General features: G+C 33.0%; 1 protein-coding gene across 1 annotated transcript in view; it reads left to right on the top strand.

Annotated features, from left to right (window-relative positions):
- LOC150108037 (neuronal calcium sensor 1-like) overlaps positions 1–17,657 on the top strand; it is a 158,714-nt gene extending 141,057 nt beyond the window's left edge. The window contains exons 2-7 of the mRNA XM_090415534.1: positions 4,257–4,281; positions 8,493–8,541; positions 8,782–8,871; positions 10,224–10,302; positions 10,555–10,721; positions 16,802–17,657. Of these exons, the coding sequence (XP_090271660.1) occupies positions 4,257–4,281; positions 8,493–8,541; positions 8,782–8,871; positions 10,224–10,302; positions 10,555–10,721; positions 16,802–16,975 (584 nt within the window). The 3' untranslated portion in view covers positions 16,976–17,657. The remainder of the gene's footprint in view (positions 1–4,256; positions 4,282–8,492; positions 8,542–8,781; positions 8,872–10,223; positions 10,303–10,554; positions 10,722–16,801) is intronic.
- Positions 17,658–19,239: the final 1,582 nt, after the last annotated feature.

Genomic DNA, 19,239 nt, shown 5'->3' with positions numbered 1-19,239 from the left:
GAATCACGCTCTCTCATGCAACAACAAAGAAATATGCTGCTAACATCAAGTCAGAGTATGTCTCTCCACAAATGGGAGGAAACTGTATAGAAATTAAACGAATACGGTTCCTTTCTTGCTTCTCCATTTTCAATTGAATGACTCATTAATATGAAATGACTCATAAACATTAATATTAGTCCACTAATATGAAGTCTGTTATTAGAAAAACGACTCTTTTTTTTCAGTATAATAACGAAGGTATAAAGTGCCTGTGGCAAGTGTCTATCTTGCGCTCCCCTAACCCCAAAATGACAAAAATTTTGAAAACTTTAAATGTAACAAGTTAAATTTTACTAAAATGCAATATGTTAAATACTTACTATTAACCCCATCAAAATGAGTTGCAGAATTTGTGTGTCTAAAGCGGCGTATTGCCGAAATTTAAAAATACATATAAAATAGCGGACTTTTATATCTATTTATTTATTTTTATTTTTTAAGTTTTGCGCCCCAAACCTAGTTGCGCCCCTGGCAGACGTTTCTTTCGCCACGCCCTCATTACGGCACTGCTTTTTTTTTATTATGGCGAAAAATATTTCGACTTAATCTACCAATAAGGTAAATTCAATTAAGTCATTTCAATAATATCTCAATGGAATCTACCTCTAAGAAATACCTTGTAGGAAGATTCCAGCCACCAGGAAAATAAATCTTTAATCACAGGAGCTTTTTTTTTTCTAGGATGTTTTCATCCACTTTCAGAGATGGTTAATTATTGACAAAGTTTTTTTTTTTATCAGAAGCAGTTCATTTTTTAATCCTCCACTCAACCACAACCATAGAGCAAACGGTAGAGTACGTATACAAATCGTTGTAGTTAGAATTAAGAAAATGCCTCTTATTTAGCACGGCATTAAAATGCACTCAAGTACAGCGATGGTGAGAGGTAAAAATCTGCCGATTTCAGAACGACAATAACAAAGAAAGTTAAAACTAAAATAGACTTCCACTTAATGTCATTTTTTGTTGAAATGAAAATAATTTCGATGATTTATTTATGCTTGAGAACGAATAGAAATGAGCGCATACTCCTTGTATGTCCAACGAGGATGATAAAGAACTACATAAAAAGATTATTGTTGTTTCAACGAAGATCAGCTCTATTTTATCTCACTGAACAAATTATCAAAAATAGAAAGGTTGGTCGCTTAACAAAGGAACTTAAGCATGTAAGTTGTCTGTAAAAATGTGTGTATTCTTTTGCTGCTTTGTAGCCCTTGCAAAATTTCATTGAGTTCAAGACAGGATTCGAATCCAGGGCTTTCCAACCAAAGAAGACTCTTTAATTTGGAAGTCTGGTAGTTGGTACTTTAAAATGCATTTTACTGCCATCTGGTGAACGATTAAAACACTTCCTTGTGATGAAGTTAGCTATAAACAGTGGTTCTATTTTCTCATATACAATTGAAGTAATTTATAAATCCTTCATGCTCTTTAGACTACAAGTCTAAAGTGCTGCTGACGTATAGTTTGTTGTCCAAATTATCCGATCATCCAATTTTTTTCGAATACTGCGTGCAAGATGTAAAGAGCGAAACAATACACACTAATTAGCTGTTTCTGTATGCAAAACCGTGAATTGGATTTAGAATTAACCGCCTTGTGCGGTAATCAATTCATACTATAATTACAGTGTTAACGAAGCTGAAGAAGAAAAAAAAACTCCATCACATAAATTGAGTGAAAGAGATAGGAAAGTGTCGAAAAAGGAAATGTATTCCAACAGTCGTGTATCAGTGGATGGGTTCTTTTAAGTACCATCTGCAGTGCAGAGGTTTGTGTCAGAACATTAAATACCAACCTCCGTGACTTCAGCTTCCATGAAAAGGCTGCAAATATGCAAGCAAAAGATTATCCTTCAGCAATGTTTGATGCATATTAGGTGCGCAGTTCCTTCGAGATTATACACAGCAGAATGTTGAAAGCTCTGGTAACATGAAATGGGAGCCTCTGTAGCTCAATCGGTATAGACGAAGCCTTTGATCGGAAAGATCTGGGTTCGATTCTCGTCCATAACGTGAGGAACTTTTATCTCATCAGTTTTGACTAAAGGTGAGTTAGTCGGTCTCATAAGCAGGTATAGGGTTTTTTCTCGAAGAAACTCGGATTTTTCTTTCCTCAAAAAAAAAACAGACAAATCGGCCAGTAGAACACGCGCAATTTATAGACAAGAATACTTAGCGTAGGGGTATTCTTGTATCACAGTCAAGAAATCCAAGAACAGTTGGAAGGAGGTGGCGCTTAAGTGCCTGTTAGAGCCACTGATGAATAAGTGAATGAATACGAAATGGTAGATCGTGGAACATTCTCTTGGAGACTACCATGCCAAGTATATCAGTCTTTTTTATTTTATTTTATTTTATTATTTTTTTTTTTGTGCATCTCACCAACGAAAGGCTGTATCTTTTACTGTTCACTAAATATACGAGTGGATTAAGAGTAAGATACTCTGTAAACCCCACTCTAGACTAACATCAAACACCATATTGACACTTTGGACGATTCTTACATTGTTCGATGTTTTGCATATACTGTGGTGGTTCTATGGAAAAGTACTCATCTGAATATCAACACGGTAATGCATCATCATCATACTGCAAGGCACCTTGATGTAAGGAAATATGAATGTAAAGATGAAACTCGCCAGCAGAGAGGCTCAGCGTGAACTTTACGAAAGAATTTGAAAGTCGGGTTTATGGCATGACCATTACATCCAACTAAACTATAGGAACTCAGTAATTCCTATCACGAAGCTTCTCTCTTTCAGGTTTATGAAACATTGCAACAGAGTATATAAGGGTGGGTGTAATTCGTTATTCTCTTCTTCTCTTCTTCTTCCTATCATGGAATATAGGCCATGTGGCCTGTTCCGGTCTCATGCCATCTCTTTCTTGGTCTTCCTATTCTTCTTTTTCCACTTATTTTGTATCTGTATAATATTTTTGGTAGTCTGCTGTTGTCCATTCGATTTAAATGTTCTAGCCATTTTTGTTTATACTGTCTTATGTAGTAATTAATTGGTTTTATTTTCAGGATTTCTTACAATTCCTGTAAGAAAATATGGTTCCACTTGATATATCCAACTGTTTTTCTGAGGAACTTCATTTCTGCTGTTTGAATTCGTTTTTCATCTTTCCTTTTCATGGTCCATGTTTCGCTTCTTGGTTTTGACAAGACATTATATAATCTGATTCTAGTGTGTTTTTGTACCAGGGATGGCTTAAATATACTATTTATTATGCCATTTACTTTGACAAAGTTTGATATTTTAGTGTCTATGTCTTTTTCTTCTTCGTATGATAGATCACATCCCAAGTATCTGAAAGTGTTTACTTGTTCTAGTATTTTATTATTTATCACTATTTTACTTCTTATTGGGTTTTCTCCTTTGAATGCCATTATTTTTGTTTTTTCTTTGGATATTGTCATATTATATTGCTTTGAGATATTCCAATTTGATATTTGAATAAATTCAGACCGTCTACATTATATATGTAAAATATATCTTGAAGTTTCTTAGTACAGATGCTTTGTAAATCTGTGATGGGCAACACAACCTTTTTTGTGCAAGGGTGTTCCACTTGAGTCTTCGTACAGCATCATGGGCACACACACGCACACACACACACACACATGCGCGCCCACTTTTGAAAACCCAGTGGTTGGAGAAATTTGCATAAAATTCTAGACTTATATTTTATCGAGACTAGAATTTTATTTTTCTAGACTTATATTATATTTTATCGTTTTTTTTTTTTTTTTGAGATAGCAAGGAAGTCAATTTGCTGCGTTGGTAAATTCCTAATAATGTCTCTCATTTATTTTAAAATTTATACATATAAATGACTATGAATTTTTGAATATAATACCGTTAATTTTTATTTTAATACTTTGTGGATATTTTAATTTTTGATAAGCTTATTTTTTCGGAACAAAAAATAATAAATTTTTTTGTTCAGATATGACTATGAGCCACATATGACTCATGAGTGAAAATTTATATTTCTGAAACCAACTAATGAAATTAGCATGAAATTAATTCGAGAAATTATCAAGCACTCCATTTGAACTGCTTGTCAATACTGAAATTGGATGTTAAAATGTTACAGTTAAAATATCACTGTAATCAATTTATTTATTAGTAAATTTAAGCTTTTAAGGCAGAAATGTATTCACTTTTTTTATTTATTCTTTCTTTTTTTTTCCTTTTACAGTTGAAGCTAAGCAGCTACGCAAATGGTGAGTATTGAACCCCAGCTGTTTTTCTTAATAGGTTTTTTTTTATTCAATACTCAGTATTTTACATGGCACGAAACTCTAGATTGCATTTGCACTGCCTCTCCAAGCAAAGGAACCTTCCTATATCCAATTTATAGGCGTTTGCATAAACCTTCTTGGACACAGGTGATTGATTCTCTAACAGAATGTATTTCGTGGTCTTTTCTCTTTAGGCAAATGTACACCATTATTTCTTTTTTCTTCGTTTTCTTCCTTTTCCAATATAAACCGCGAGATCTCGGCTGCTTCAAGATGTACTGTAGGCATTTTATTGTTTCTCCTTAATTTTAGCCGTCACCTAAGCTCCACACCTTTCGATCTCGGTGGCTTAGGGCCAAGTTTTATAACCGGCTAAAGAAATTCGCTGACTTACCAATAAACTGAACAGTAGAAAAATAATGAGAACATTTGTGCATAGAATTATGAATAAAATTATCAATAAAGTATAAGAAAGCAATTTAATTCGAATGTTTTTTTTTCTGTTTTGAGGTCAAGTGAGCAAAAATTCGATCCCATTTGAGAATAAAAGTTTTAGAAATACTTAGACAAAAGTTAGAAATATTTGGGAAAAAAAAGTATAGAAATATATAGAAAAGTAATAACCAGTGAGAGTAAAAGCTATATAAAAACTATATGTATTTAAAACCCTTTGAAAAAAAAAATCGTAGGAATCTTTGACTAAAATTCATAGAAATATCTGAAGAAAATTCACAGAAATCTTGATATAACACTTTCTAAAAGAGTTATAGAAATCTTTAGAAAAAAGTCGGAAATATTTAAGGAAAACTCACCGAAATCTTATGAAAATAGAAATCTAATTCAGAAAGTTCTCAAAAGTCAGAAATCTTGTGGAAAAGATTATAGAAATCTTTGAGATTAACCACCAAAATCTTAGGGAATTAGTTATAGAAATAGACATCTTTGAGGAAAAGTCATCACAGAACTCTTATAGAAAGGCTATAGAAATATTTGCGTAAAGCTGATAGAAAGCTCTGAAAAAAAGTCAGAAATCTCATGGAAAGGGTTAGAAAAATGTTTGAAGAAAAGTCATGAAAATCTTATTGATAAAGTAATAGAAATCTTATGGAAAGGATTATATTAATCTTGACGAAAAAGTCAAATCTTTGAAGAAAAGTCATAGAAATCTTATGGATAGAGTTATAGAAATTTTATTATTAGAGTTATAGAAATCATATGGGATGATCTTTGAGAAAAGTCATAGAAACATCTGAAAAAATATATAAATCTTTAAGTAAAATATCTTAGAACAAAAGTATTAAGATCTTTGAAGAAAAAAGTATAAAAATCTTTGAGCAAAAGTTGAACGATCTGAATGATTTTTATCTAAAATAAAGTTATAGAAATCTTTGTCGAACTAAAAAATTGCGATGAAAAAATGCTTCAAAATTCACTTCTTATTTGATGTCTCAGAGAAGCAGAAACCTGCAAGCAGACAATGGAACAGTGGAACTTGTTGATTTGCTCAATTAAATTCTTAGTAGATTAGCCAAGTATTTTAACTTTGTTTTAAGCTTCCAAAATTCTTTTGTAACAGAAGGAATATATAACACACATGCACAAACTAAGGGTTCGTCGTGTGATAGAAGCATTGCCGAATGATCAGACCTTGGCCTTTTGACCTTGATATGTATTGATTGCAAGAACGACACTCCCATGACCTTGGACGGCGGAGAACTTTCAAAGTCATTGGAATAGTTGGTTCGCTACTTGCATAAAATTCTTTTAAAATATGAAGTGCAATTTTTATCGAGCTTCTTTAGCTAAAACAACGAAATTGCATTTCATTGTACATCATCTGTGGATGTTGAAAAAAGATCGCACAGAGAATAATGGTGAAGCTGGAATAAAAATGAAAAATGGAAACTATATACAGGGCGATTAAGATTAAACCGATGAGGTTGCAGAAAATATCATTAAGCTGAAATTGACAATAGAGAACGGGAATGAAATTTACAAATTTATTAAGGACATGAAGCAGATGAAATCAACGATTTATAGGAACACTGAAGATGAAATTGACAATTGTATACAGAATACAATTAGCCTAAAATGAAAAATTTATTGAGAATAGGATGAAGCTGAAATTGACAAGTTTCGAAACGTAACTTACGTAAAAGTGCACATATTTATACTAAATGAACAAGTTCGTAGAAAACAGGATAAAGCTGAAATTAACAATCTTATACAGAATGTGAAACTGAAAAGAAGCCTTCCTACACATTTGTTGATTTAAATTTTATATATTAAATATCTTCAGATTTTTATAGCCTTAATATCAATGTTATAGCCTTAAGATTAAATTTATAACCTTAATAAGTTCCTTGCATCAAGTGGTATTCCTCCAGTTGTACTAAGAGTTTATGTTTCAGAAGTAACACTGATCCTGTTTCGTATTCACAAGCTGCCATACTCATCTGGAATCTATCAATTAACATGAAAGTGAGCTTTGATCCAGATTGTTCCTAAAAAAGGAAATAAAAGTCAGGCCACACTAGTCCCATTACACTCACCTCAATACTCTCGAAAGTGATGGAGAGGGTTATCACAGCCAGCTTCTTCGCTATGTAGAGATACCTATTGGTTACCTAGTGATCACCAATATGGATTCCTCTATTCTCGTTGTACAGCAGAACTGTTAATTACTAACTTCCTCACTGATCGTTCATTACGTTAGAAGATAATTTAACGAATGATAAAGGTGCCAAAAAGAAGACTTCTCCATTGCTTCCATCTTGGTATCACCACCTCTGAGTCCGGCTCCCACTGATGAGACCTCAATAAAGGTCGAAACTGGTCTGGGCAGTGGCTCTTCCCTTAATGCATAGCATTATACATGTCCTCAAGGAGATGTGCTTTGCATTATGGGAGATACTAAGACAGGGAGTGATGAGAGCTTGGCCCACCTTTACCACGAATTGCCTCAGTCCTGAAAATACTTCAGGCGCAAACTTTGTTTGCTTACACTTGGTTAAAGGATTAAACTAAATTTATTAAATCTCCTAGTGTTAATTTTTTCATTCTAAATATTATTAATCCTAATACTTTATAAATCCCAAATCCCCTGAAGCTTTGAATATTGTTCCCGCATTTAGGATGGCACACCATTAACAGATGATTCCTTCTCTCCATGACTCCCTCCATTTGGCTTCTCGTAGCTCCTCTGTTTCTGCATTTTAACTTTTCTATTAGTGTTTTCATGGATGTTTGCTTCACCAAACTAGTCATCACGATTCCTTCACTTTCCTTTAATCATGTACGAACATGCAACTGTTGGGAACAATCCATATGCGGTTTAACTTCAGATCCAGACTCACTGATCCAACTCCTGATCCTTCATTCCCATACATCTGTTCTTTGGAACAGTCTTTCTCATACTATTTTGCCCAACGTGTACAACCCCGAACTCTTCAAGAAGCACATTAACAGATTTCCTTCTTTATAATCACTTACCCACACAGAACACTGTCGTGCTATAGGTCACGGGATCTCTCCTGTGGGATTAATATAAACAGTATACAAAATCGTAAAAATTGCAAAATATTTAAAAATAACTGGTGTAATTAACTTTATATTTAAGCCAAACCTAGTTCAAAAACAAACCAGGCTAAAAGTATAGAATACATTAGCCCTACCAGTCTTAATGTATGGAAGCGAAATCTGGACAATAAAACAAAAAGATTAACAACAGCAGAAATGAAGTTTATGAGAAAAACTGCAAAGTATACCCTATTTGATCACAAAAGAAACGAAGAAATTATGAAAGAATTAAACCAAGAACTAGGAATAGAAAAAATGAAAAAATATAAACATAAATGGATGAAACACGTTCAAAGAATGAAAACAGAAAGATTACCAAAACAAGCATTAAAATACAAGCCATTAGGAAAAAGAAAACCAGGACGTCCTCTTAAATGATTCAACGATGACTTCTAAGGCCGGAACAGGCCATGCTAGGCCTAAATCCTTGATACGCATGATGATGATGAGTATACAAAATCTAAGAATCTTTTGAAAATAAACACTTTATATTAAGTTTCGAAATACTGTATTCTGCTATTTAAATTAATAAATCGTATTATGTATTATATAGTTTGAAATATAATAGTTTGAATACATGCATATATAGAGTAACATAATCTCATTTTTCGTAGGTATAAAGATTTCATTAAAGACTGTCCTTCAGGATATATGACAAAGGAAGTACGTATGTATAAACTATCTCTCTCTCTCTCTCTCTCTCTCTCTGTATATATATATATATATATATATATATATATATATATATATATGTGTGTGTGTGTGTGTGTGTGTGTTTAATTATGTCTGTTATTTTCAGGTCGACAAATATGCGTGGATGTTGACATAAAACAGATTTTTTCTCTTTTTGTCACCATTCAGATACAAAAATGGTCAACCTAATGATCTTCTTTGTCTTTCCAGGAGTTTAAGTCAATCTATGGTCAGTTCTTCCCAGCTGGGGATCCAACGAGATTTGTAGACTATGTCTTCAACGTGTTCGACGTTGATAAGGTAATTTTAACATTTTTACATATCAACTTTTATATGATGCTCATTGGAATACACACAAATATAAATAAAAAAAATAATTGCAGAAATATATAGTAAACAAGATTTCATAGTTCTCGTTGCGTGGGTTCTTCTGGCTTGTCTGCAAATGAAGAACCAAGTCTGTGGAAGCTAAAACCTTGCCATACAGATGGCTCAACTCAATATATTAATAAAGATTCTAAATATCTAATTTTTCAAATCTATTCAGCTGGTGAGAAGATGTTATATCAGACGCAGGAGAATCTCATGGGTTTACACATTCTGCAAGCTCAGCTGAAAAAAAAAAAAAAAAAGGCAAGAAAATGACAATCTAAAAAAATGAGTTCTCACCATAGCAACAAAAGTTAATTTCCTAAATAAACCGGAAATTAACAATTTATTCTCGTGCATCAACTAAATGAAATGAACATTGCTAATTTCTTAATCACTAACACGTGTTTGCTTTCTTGTCAAGTACATAATTTCAGCATTGCTGAACGCGGTATGTTCCCATCAAAGTCTTTGAGTATAAGAAAATGCATTTGGAACTAGCTGTTGGTAGTTAAACACCCAACGAAGTCATTAAGTGAACATATAAATGTGTTTAATGTTTCAGAAAAGCAAACTTTATTGAATCTCTATCTCTCGTATTGTTTTTTCTTTCTTTCTTTCTGACTAGAGTACATTTAAAAACTAATACAAATCTAAACTGTTGCTGATTTGGCTTTGAGCCAAAGATATCCAAGAAAGATAAAGAGTGACATTATATATAAGCATATGTAATGGGGTATATGAAGCATACAACTCTTTGGGCTCGGTGCCATACGAGATCAGCGACCAACAATCAGCCACAAAAGGATATTCTATCAAAACTACAATGGTAATTTAGTGAGTGCATCGGTTTTGGTAACACTTGGTATAGCAGTACACAAGATTTTCAAGGGTTAAGAAGAAAATTATAATGACAAGTCATTTATACCCCACCGAGCAAGGTAGTATACCATTGAATCTTGAAACCTGAAATAGTATGGGACGGTTCTATAGTTTGATTTTCCATAGCCACGTTCTCTGAATTGCCATACTTTATAACTTATTATTATTATTATTATTATTATTATTATTATTATTTTCGGAACGAAAAACCCACGAGGTCTCCATATGCACCTTCATTTGAGCCCCCCCCTCCCTAAATATTCCTAAAAAACAAGCAAACTAGATAACATTACATTGACATCATAACTTCAGATCTCCCGACATATTTTTTATTGTGTAAATAACAAACTGTGATGGTAAACATCTGCTTTCATTAATGTATGTTTTATATGTATTTTCAGAACGGGGTTATTACTTTCAAGGAATTTATTCTTGCCATCTCAATAACAACGAAAGGAAGTGTTGAAGAGAAACTCAACTGTAAGCAAATATTTTATTAAATAAAATCATACGAAACATATTTGAATTGTCTGTAACGTTTTTATTCTAGCAATGAATGTGTAACCGGCATAATTACTCTTCGATGCAATTTTCGAAATGAAATGTGTATGTGGCGCCATCTAGATCGCAAAGTTAAATTTATCAACTTATACTTTTCTTAAAAAATCAGTACTTTTTATTTGCAAATCTTGTTTTTTTTTAAAGTCTTAATTAATTTTTATTGCTTTTCAGGGGCATTTTGCCTTTATGATTTTGACAACGACGGTTACGTATCTAGAGCAGAGATGCTGGATATAGTAACAGCAATTTACCGTATGCACGGAAAGTCCAATCCTCAAGAAACTGACAGAGACTCCGCCCAAAAACGAGTAGATGAATTGTTTAATAAGCTGGACACGGTAATATGAACTCAAATATCTTGTTTAATTGAAAATAGTCTCACTAAATATCTTATTTTCACTTAGCGCTTGAAGTATTTTTGAAAAAACTAGTTCTTTGAAAACAGTACTTTTGAAAACCCAGTATTTTGAAACCAGTACTTTGAAATCAATATTTTTTAAAAACCTAGTATTTTATGTTCACATATCGAGTACATTTTAGAAACCAGTACTTGCCATAAAGTACTGTATGATCAACTACTATCAAGTACTTTTCTATAAACCAGTACTTTATGATCAACTACAATCGAGTACTTTTGATTGTTAATTGTTAATTTAGTACTTTATGAATGTTACAATCGAGTAACATTGAAACTAGCGCTTTTAAAAATGTAGTACTTTATAGTCTGGTATCGAAAACTTTTGAAAAAAAAAACAGCGATACTTTCAAACTAGTACTTTTGAAAAACTAACACTTTATAGTCTAGTATTTTATGTTCACATATCGAGTACATTTTAGAAACCAGTACTTGCCATAAAGTACTGTATGATCAACTACTATCAAGTACTTTTCTATAAACCAGTACTTTATGATCAACTACAATCGAGTACTTTTGAAAAAACAGTAACATTGAAACTAGCACTTTTAAAAATGTAGTACTTTATAGTCTGGTATCGAAAACTTTTGAAAAAAAAACAGCGATACTTTCAAACTAGTACTTTTGAAAAACTAACACTTTATAGTCAAGTAGCGAATATTTTTGAAAAATAAATGTATTTCTTTTGTAGTTTCAAAGTATAGTAGTACTTTCAAACTAGTACTTTATAGTCAAGTATCAAATAGGTTTGAAAAACTAGCACTTTCAAAAACCACTTTATAGTCAACTATGAATAGTTTTAAAACAGTAATACTTTGAAAGTTACCTTTGAAAAACTAGTAGTTTATAATCACCTATCAAGTTCTTTTGGGCAACATTTTGAAACCAGCACTTTTCCAAATACCAGTACTTTATGGATAAGTATCAAATATTTTGAAAAACCGCTAGTTTGAAAACAGTACTTTCGAAAGGCTAATACGTTATAGTCAAGTATCAAGCGCTTTTGAAAACCCAGTAGTTTTAAACCCATACTTTCCAAAGACTAGCACTGATTTTCCAAAAGTAGTTAATACTTAACCATAAAGTATTGATTCTTCTAAAGTACTTGATACTTTGGATTTATGAAAAATAGGAAGGTGCTTCAATAAACTAATCTAACCAGTACTTTTTATGTCGAGGATTATTCTGACAAAGATCGTGTCGATTTTTGTCAGAAGAAATCTACGTCTAAGAAAGGCAAAGCATTCTACATGTGCCAGCATTACAAATTGCTTGCTGCTTCAACGATCAAAGGAACAGAAGTCGCTGGGGGGGGGGGGGGGGGGGTCAGGGGATCTCAGTTGTACTGTCTTAACTACTGTGTGTGTGTGTGTGTTATCTTGCACACTACCAATTTGCAACCGATGGGGGGGATGTGACATTCATAATGCCATCTGGTGGCTGTGTGATGCAATAGACGAAGTAGCAACACTTTCTTCACCTACACAATCCTTCCCTTTGTCAGAATTTGCATTTTCATGTACTGTTACCTTATTTTTTAAACCCTCGTAATCAAGTGATCAGTTCAAGTATGCAACTTATATCTCACTTTTGAAAGGATCGTTCCTGTTCCTGCTAATTATCCGAATACTGAATAAAATCATACTCAACTGAAAATTTTATAAATTTAATTTAGTCAAGTTTATCTGAAAGGATACTTGCTGTTGCACTTCGGGTGAGTTAAGTTGGCGGTTGAAATACTAGGGATAACCGCTTCAGCTAATTACTGCGAATATCAGTACAATAATAGTCTTCAGATAATAGCTCGTGCACAGCATTGCTACACAATGGATTTTGAATTTTGCGTTGGTAAAAATATAAAAAAGCAATACTCGCACTTCCACCAACAAAATGCCTTGTTTGTACTTGGTTAGTACTTGAAGGCCATTTTTAAGGAATAGATGGAGAATATTTTAAAGTAGTTTGCCCAGTTCTGGAAATTAACAGAACCACGAGTTCTTCCCGTATCTTTTTCTGCAAAAAATCCTGGACTTTTCATCATGCTAATCTCTTGAATAGCACGGCACCAAACCGTGCGGTCTCATATCTATCTCTTTATCTCCATCACTCTCTCTCTCTCTCTCTTAAAAATTAAATATTTTCTTTCATAAACCTTTTGACAGTGTAGAATATTTTCTATGAACTAAAATTAAAAGGAATAAAAACAAAAGTAAACAAAATAACAAAAGCCTAGTAAAAAATACAGACGATTAGTCAGGGCCGTTGCCAGATTAGATCGCGCCTTGAGGCAAACAAATAAATATCTCCCGTGATGGATTATAAGACAAAAATATAAGAAAATCTCCAATTGCTATTTTGTAAAAACGATTACATAATAATATTAGTTAAAATGTTGCTCTAAGGGGATATCGCACAATAAAACTGTTTATAAGCTCTTCTAAATTTAAATTATAAGCTAGGTCCGCCTCTATCGATAGTTGCTAAACCAACCAATCTTTCTTGGGCCATTGCGGTTCGCAAATAATTTTTAATCAGTTGAAGCGCTTGGAAAAACTCCTTTCCACACGTGCTACGCTAACAATTCCTGTTAAAACTCCTACCCCAATATGGCTGAACGAGGGCACTTATTATGCCGCATCGTGAGGCAGGCTGCCTCTATGCTACACCCTGTCGACGGTACTACGATTAGTTTCCATCAAAGCCATTCTCGGGGAAATTATACAAATAATCGCTTACCAATTAGGGTTACGGAGTCCAGTTGCCTTCGAATAAAAAATCGATAGCCCATTTCGTGATGATCAAAAGTGTGATGTAATCCACTCAGCAAAGTTCAACTTAAATTCAACTTAAATTCTACCGATTAGGGTCGTTTATATCACTTTATCATTGTTTATTGAACTTTGGAACACCGCAAGACTTCATTCACTTGCCTAATCGTCCATCGATCCTTCTTTCATTGATGCAGATACTATTTATAACTATAATAATGGCAGCGTGATTATATTTAATACGGTCCAAATTGGATACGTTCATTGTTTTGTACCAGGCGTTATTTTTGCCCTGGAAAAAAACTGATAATAAATCGAAACCAGCTCTATACGGTAGATGTTACGATAGAGCTAATACTGTACCTAAAGTTTAAAATGATTTTAGGTCGTCGTATTGTCTGCTGCTTAAAATAACAATATACACAGCGCCCTCTAACTGGCGAATGAACAAGTTGACAGACAGGATATTTAAATATAAGTTAATTTAATTGAAGTTTATTTCTTTACGGAAAGGAAGCTGTAAAATTATTAAAAAAAAAAAAGAAAAAGAATTCGACGAATAGTTAACAAATATTGTATAATCAAAATCAGTAAAAATAAATAAAAGTAAAAAATATATAAGATCTGAAAAAAAAATCACATGAAGAAAATCACTTTTACAAAGGGAAAGCGACATATAAATAGCCCTTTGAAGAAATATGTTAGAAAATTTCTAGAGAAAGCAAAAATACAAGACATAAAATTGTAGCAAAATTGCCTTGCATTCAAGAAATAGAAGGCAATTTAAGAAGACAATCTTCAGATAATAAAAATAATATAAGAAAATATTGAGTATGCTACGATTTTTTCAGCTATCGTTCCAGTTGTGCAGAAAACTGTACTTCTAGTAATTGACTGCAAAGTGAAATGACGAGGGAGCCATCGAAATAGTGCACAAAGCAAGACCAGTATTAAGTCTCATCTTTATTACTTGAATCGCTTTTCTGCATTTTGGAATACCATTTTGCGTGCTTAATAGGGCATTTCGCGCTGTGTGCTGCTAACAGATAAAAAAAGATACGATTCATACGACACAAAATTCTCTCATCTTTATTTTTTCCCCCCTTTGCAAGCGGATTCCAAAATTCTAAAGAGGCTGTGAAGTGTGATTGAAATAGTTTTATATCGTATTTCCATTAATGGTGAAGCACATTTAAGAGGAACATTACTGGACGAAATACAAATGTCAGTCCATACTATGGAATGCAGATATAACGAATTCTGTTATTATAATAAGAAGGTAAAGCACACTCTATAAACCACGTACAAAGCTTTCCAAGGAATTTTCCAAGCATTCAGTTTTTTTTTATTTCAGTTTTCACAATTTATATAATATAATTCAGAGCGAATAAGAATTATCTGATGCAAACAATACCTTTTAATTTCTATTTATTTATAATATCAAATTCGTTAATTGGATAACAGAATCACCAATAAGAATAAACTATTGGTGATTCAATGAACCTTTTAACGTTTGTTCATCAAGCATTAGATATTTGTATCCATACGCTGTTAACATTTAAAGCACGTCCAAAACATTCTGCAGACAAGGTGAGCCATTGTCAGTGCTGAAGTATCTTTTCATTTTTATGTGCGGCAATACGGTTTAATATATATGAAGACATTTATTTGTCAAATTAATCCAACTTTCAGACAGCCTATCGATTAATCAATATTAAGTTGTGTTGATCTCGCTTATAATTTTATAAGCGAAACAGAAGCAATTTGGCTTCACTTATGAAATTATAAAGGAAACCCAGTGACTTTATTAAGAACGAATCCTGTTTATCGAACTTAGTTACTGTGATGCAGCTGCTACAAATTAAATGCAGGAAATGATTCCGATATCATAAAACACGGAAGTGGTTCAAGGGATAGTTAAGTGAAAGGAAAAAAAAAAGATTGTATTGAATAGTCATATCTCCAATAGGACTTCCATAATAAGGTTCTGTAGAAGTCAGTGTTGGATCCATTGCTAGTCAATAGACTTTATTCAATTGTATTGATCATGAAATGTAAAGTTCATTCAAATGTACAGACGACACTGAAGTGAGAAAGGTATTAACAGGACAAGGGAGATTGCTTCTAGCAAACCGAAATAAGATATTTTCGTTGGTTTGACGAATCCAATTTGCTCATTAGCTGCTGAAAATGTAAAGTTATTCCAGATAGGAATAACTTTACATTTTATATAAGGGCAACTATGATTAACTGGCAATCATGATAACTGATACTTCTATTTTTGTAGCTTGAGAACCTTATATATGAAGCACACGAAAAGGGAAGAATTGAGTCAAGTATAAAAAGCTTAAGGAAGTGAATAAACTGAATTAAAAGAGCGCTTTTTTTATTTTTTTTTCCAAGAATCGATTATATGGGGGCCTAGTCTTCAATTAATGAAAGGACACTGGAATTTTTTAAAAGAAAAATATTCTTTCAGTGAAGGGGGAGTTAATCACTGAATAAACTTCCGAAAAATATTGTAATATTACTTATCTGAAACAAATTCCGAGAGCCATAGATCATTCAGTTGAAGAAAAACATTAAGTGTCTTTAGTACAACTATATTTCTTACAGTTTTTATTCCGGAACAATATTTTCATTGTAATAATTGTTTTCTTTACTTAAGTGCAATATTTTAATTAGTGTTGGTATTACAGTATATTAAACCCGATATATTTTTTGTTGCAATATCATTTCATGCATATTAGTTAGGACTAAATTAAATCCGATTCAAGGAATCAAGATTTATAGAGCATCTACGTCAGAACACAAAACAATATTCTTACAGTATTCTTAGGAGTATACAACCATTAATAATCGAAGTATTTTGAATATTGTGAGACCATCAAGGAAAACATTGTTTGGTTGTAGTTATGGAAGCTACTAAGGTGTTATGGAACCAGTGCATGATGACTGTTGACCGAATGCGTTCCTTTTTTTTTTTTTTTTTTTTTTTTTTCGGGAGAGGAAAACCCACTCATCTCAGGATGAGACTAATTTAATGTCATTTAAAATGCATCTTAGACGAGATTCGAATTCAGATGCTAATCTACAGAAAGTCCTATCATCAACTCATTTTGCCCTTGAGAAGCCTGTTGTTTCAGTTCTAATGTCGATGCTGTATATGTTAGCGTCCTTAAATCAATCATAACAATACTAACATGATTATTTTTCTTTTCTTTTTTTTTTTTAGGATCGAGACGGAAAACTCAACCGAGACGAATTTTGTCTTGGTTTTAAGAACGATCCTTGGATCGTCAAGGCATTGCTAGCTCGCACTGTGCAAGAAGTTGAAGCATTGGACGTAGAAGAGGCGGCATCTCCAATGAGACGTCCATCTGCTTGTACTGCAACAATCAGTCCCTAGGACCTTCCTCAGATAGAACGAATGACTGTGTGCCTTGGGATGGAACGAACACACAAGTGTATTCCGAAGAGCATAGAAAGAGTGAAAAAAAAAACAGACCTTCGAGGAAATTTCTAAAAGACTTCTTAAAACCTACATTGAATTGCTTCGTACACAGATGGCTTGAAGTCTTGGCCACAGCATTCCGATTAAGAAGATGTACATTTAAATTCTCTCAATCTATACTATCTCTTTCTCTATCAATCTATCATACTCGTCTAATAATCTTTAATAACACTAAAAATGTACAGACTGATCGATCTTAGAAAATATAATTGCAAACCAAATATTTTAAACAATTTCTCTCTCCTTAATGTCACGCCTCTCAAATTAAAGCGTAAACTCTCACCTTTTGCCTCCCCTCTTCGCATTATATTAACTATTCGGCATGTTAAATCGGTTGGGCACAGGTTGAACTCCGTGACGTTCCAAACACAGTGCCTTGCTTACGTCACAACCATGTGCACCTGTGTGTATATAGTGCTACGTATATATATTTACATATATATGTACACGTAATGAGTGCTATATGTATATAGCTAAGTGTGTCAAGTGTATGTATATAAGTTACTTAGTTGTCTGTATATTAATCATTGTTTATTGATCTCTTGTTGCATTAAACTAAATATCTGGAAAAAGGAAACTGTTTTTTAATTGGTTGTTATGGAAATGCTGTTGCTATACGACTTAACTTACAGAATTCGGTTGCGGATTTCTAAAACTATGAATTGGTTGTCATGGAAACGCTGTTGCTGTGCGACTTAAGTTACAGAATTCAATTGCAGATTTCTAAAACTATGAATTGGTTGTCATGGAAACGCTGTTGCTGTGCGACTTAAGTTACAGAATTCAATTGCAGATTTCTAAAACTATGAATTGGTTGTCATGGAAACGCTGTTGCTGTGCGACTTAAGTTACAGAATTCAGTTGTAGATTTCTAAAATTATGAATATCGTAGCTACAGTTACAGAAGTTTCACTCACATAAGATGAAGTTTAAGAATTAAAACTCATTTTCTTTATTATAAATAAATAAATATATATTCTACACAATAACTGAAAAAACAACAATTTACGCAAGACAACATTGGAATGACAATTGAAGTAAATCAAGTACCCAAATCTCTTGATGAAGATCTGGTATAGAGTACAAAATTTACAAAGAAAATATTCGGCTTAGGTGTATTTGAAAGTATTGATTCGCCATAGATTGTCGAAACGCTTGTTAGAAACTCGGTTTTTTCATATATAAAAATACTGAACATATGGTATCTATTTTAAATGGCATCCGTCTCGAAAAAGATGAAAGCATACAATATTATCTCTCTCTCTCTCTCTTTTCTCGTGTTGATTCAGAGGAAGTGATAAACTATTAGAAGATAAATTCTCCAGGAAAATTGCCTTTCCTAAAGGATCATAAATCCAGTTGCTTCATATACAAGGACATTATCCATAAACAAAACTCGTGTAATGCGTAAACCTTTTTATCCCGCACTTGCAAACATCTATATGTGGAAAATATTTGAATATATATATATATATATATTTATATATATATAGTAAAAATTCTCAGAAATTTCAACACCAAACTACGATCCTTAATTCAATCGATGAAAAAAAAAATCACCGTCCTTCCTTGAAGTAACCAAGAATTATCCGTAAAAATGCTGCGGTAAAAAACCACAGCAGAGACACATCACTCGTAGGAGTTCAATGCCACGAATCTAGATCAGTGGTTCCCAACCTTTTCCCACTTGCGTACCCCTTTTAAACCCATTTCTATAAATTGTACCCCTTGTTTTTAAAATAGCTGTTTTTAAATACTGACACTTTTGCTCAGTGCATATCTTAATGTAAAATAGTTTACTTTACTTGTTTTTCCGCCATTACTGATTATTTTTCGTGTACCCCTGAATGGCCCAGCAAGTACCCCCGGTTGGAAACCGATGATCTAGATCAGGGGTCGGCAAACTTTTGAGACGGAACAGCCAAACCTGTCCCTCACAACAATTTAAAAATTATTCGAGAGCCATAAATATATTTTTACAAGTAAGAAAAATTTAAAGTAATATTATAGTAAATTTATAGTAATATATAACAAATTATAATATTAATTATATCTTTATTAAATGAAGAAAAAATCACAAAAATTGCTCTCGTTGGTTTTAAGCAGTGTGAGCAATGAGCTTGCATTTCCTTAGAACGTTTCTGTATGTCCAGTTTGTA

The sequence above is a fragment of the Typopeltis vanoorti genome, chromosome 3, assembly GCF_054136105.1.
Source record: "Typopeltis vanoorti isolate ZY-2024b chromosome 3, IOZ_Tvanoo_1.0, whole genome shotgun sequence".
NCBI lineage: Eukaryota > Metazoa > Arthropoda > Arachnida > Uropygi > Thelyphonidae > Typopeltis > Typopeltis vanoorti.
This window is presented reverse-complemented; position numbering and strand designations above follow the sequence as displayed.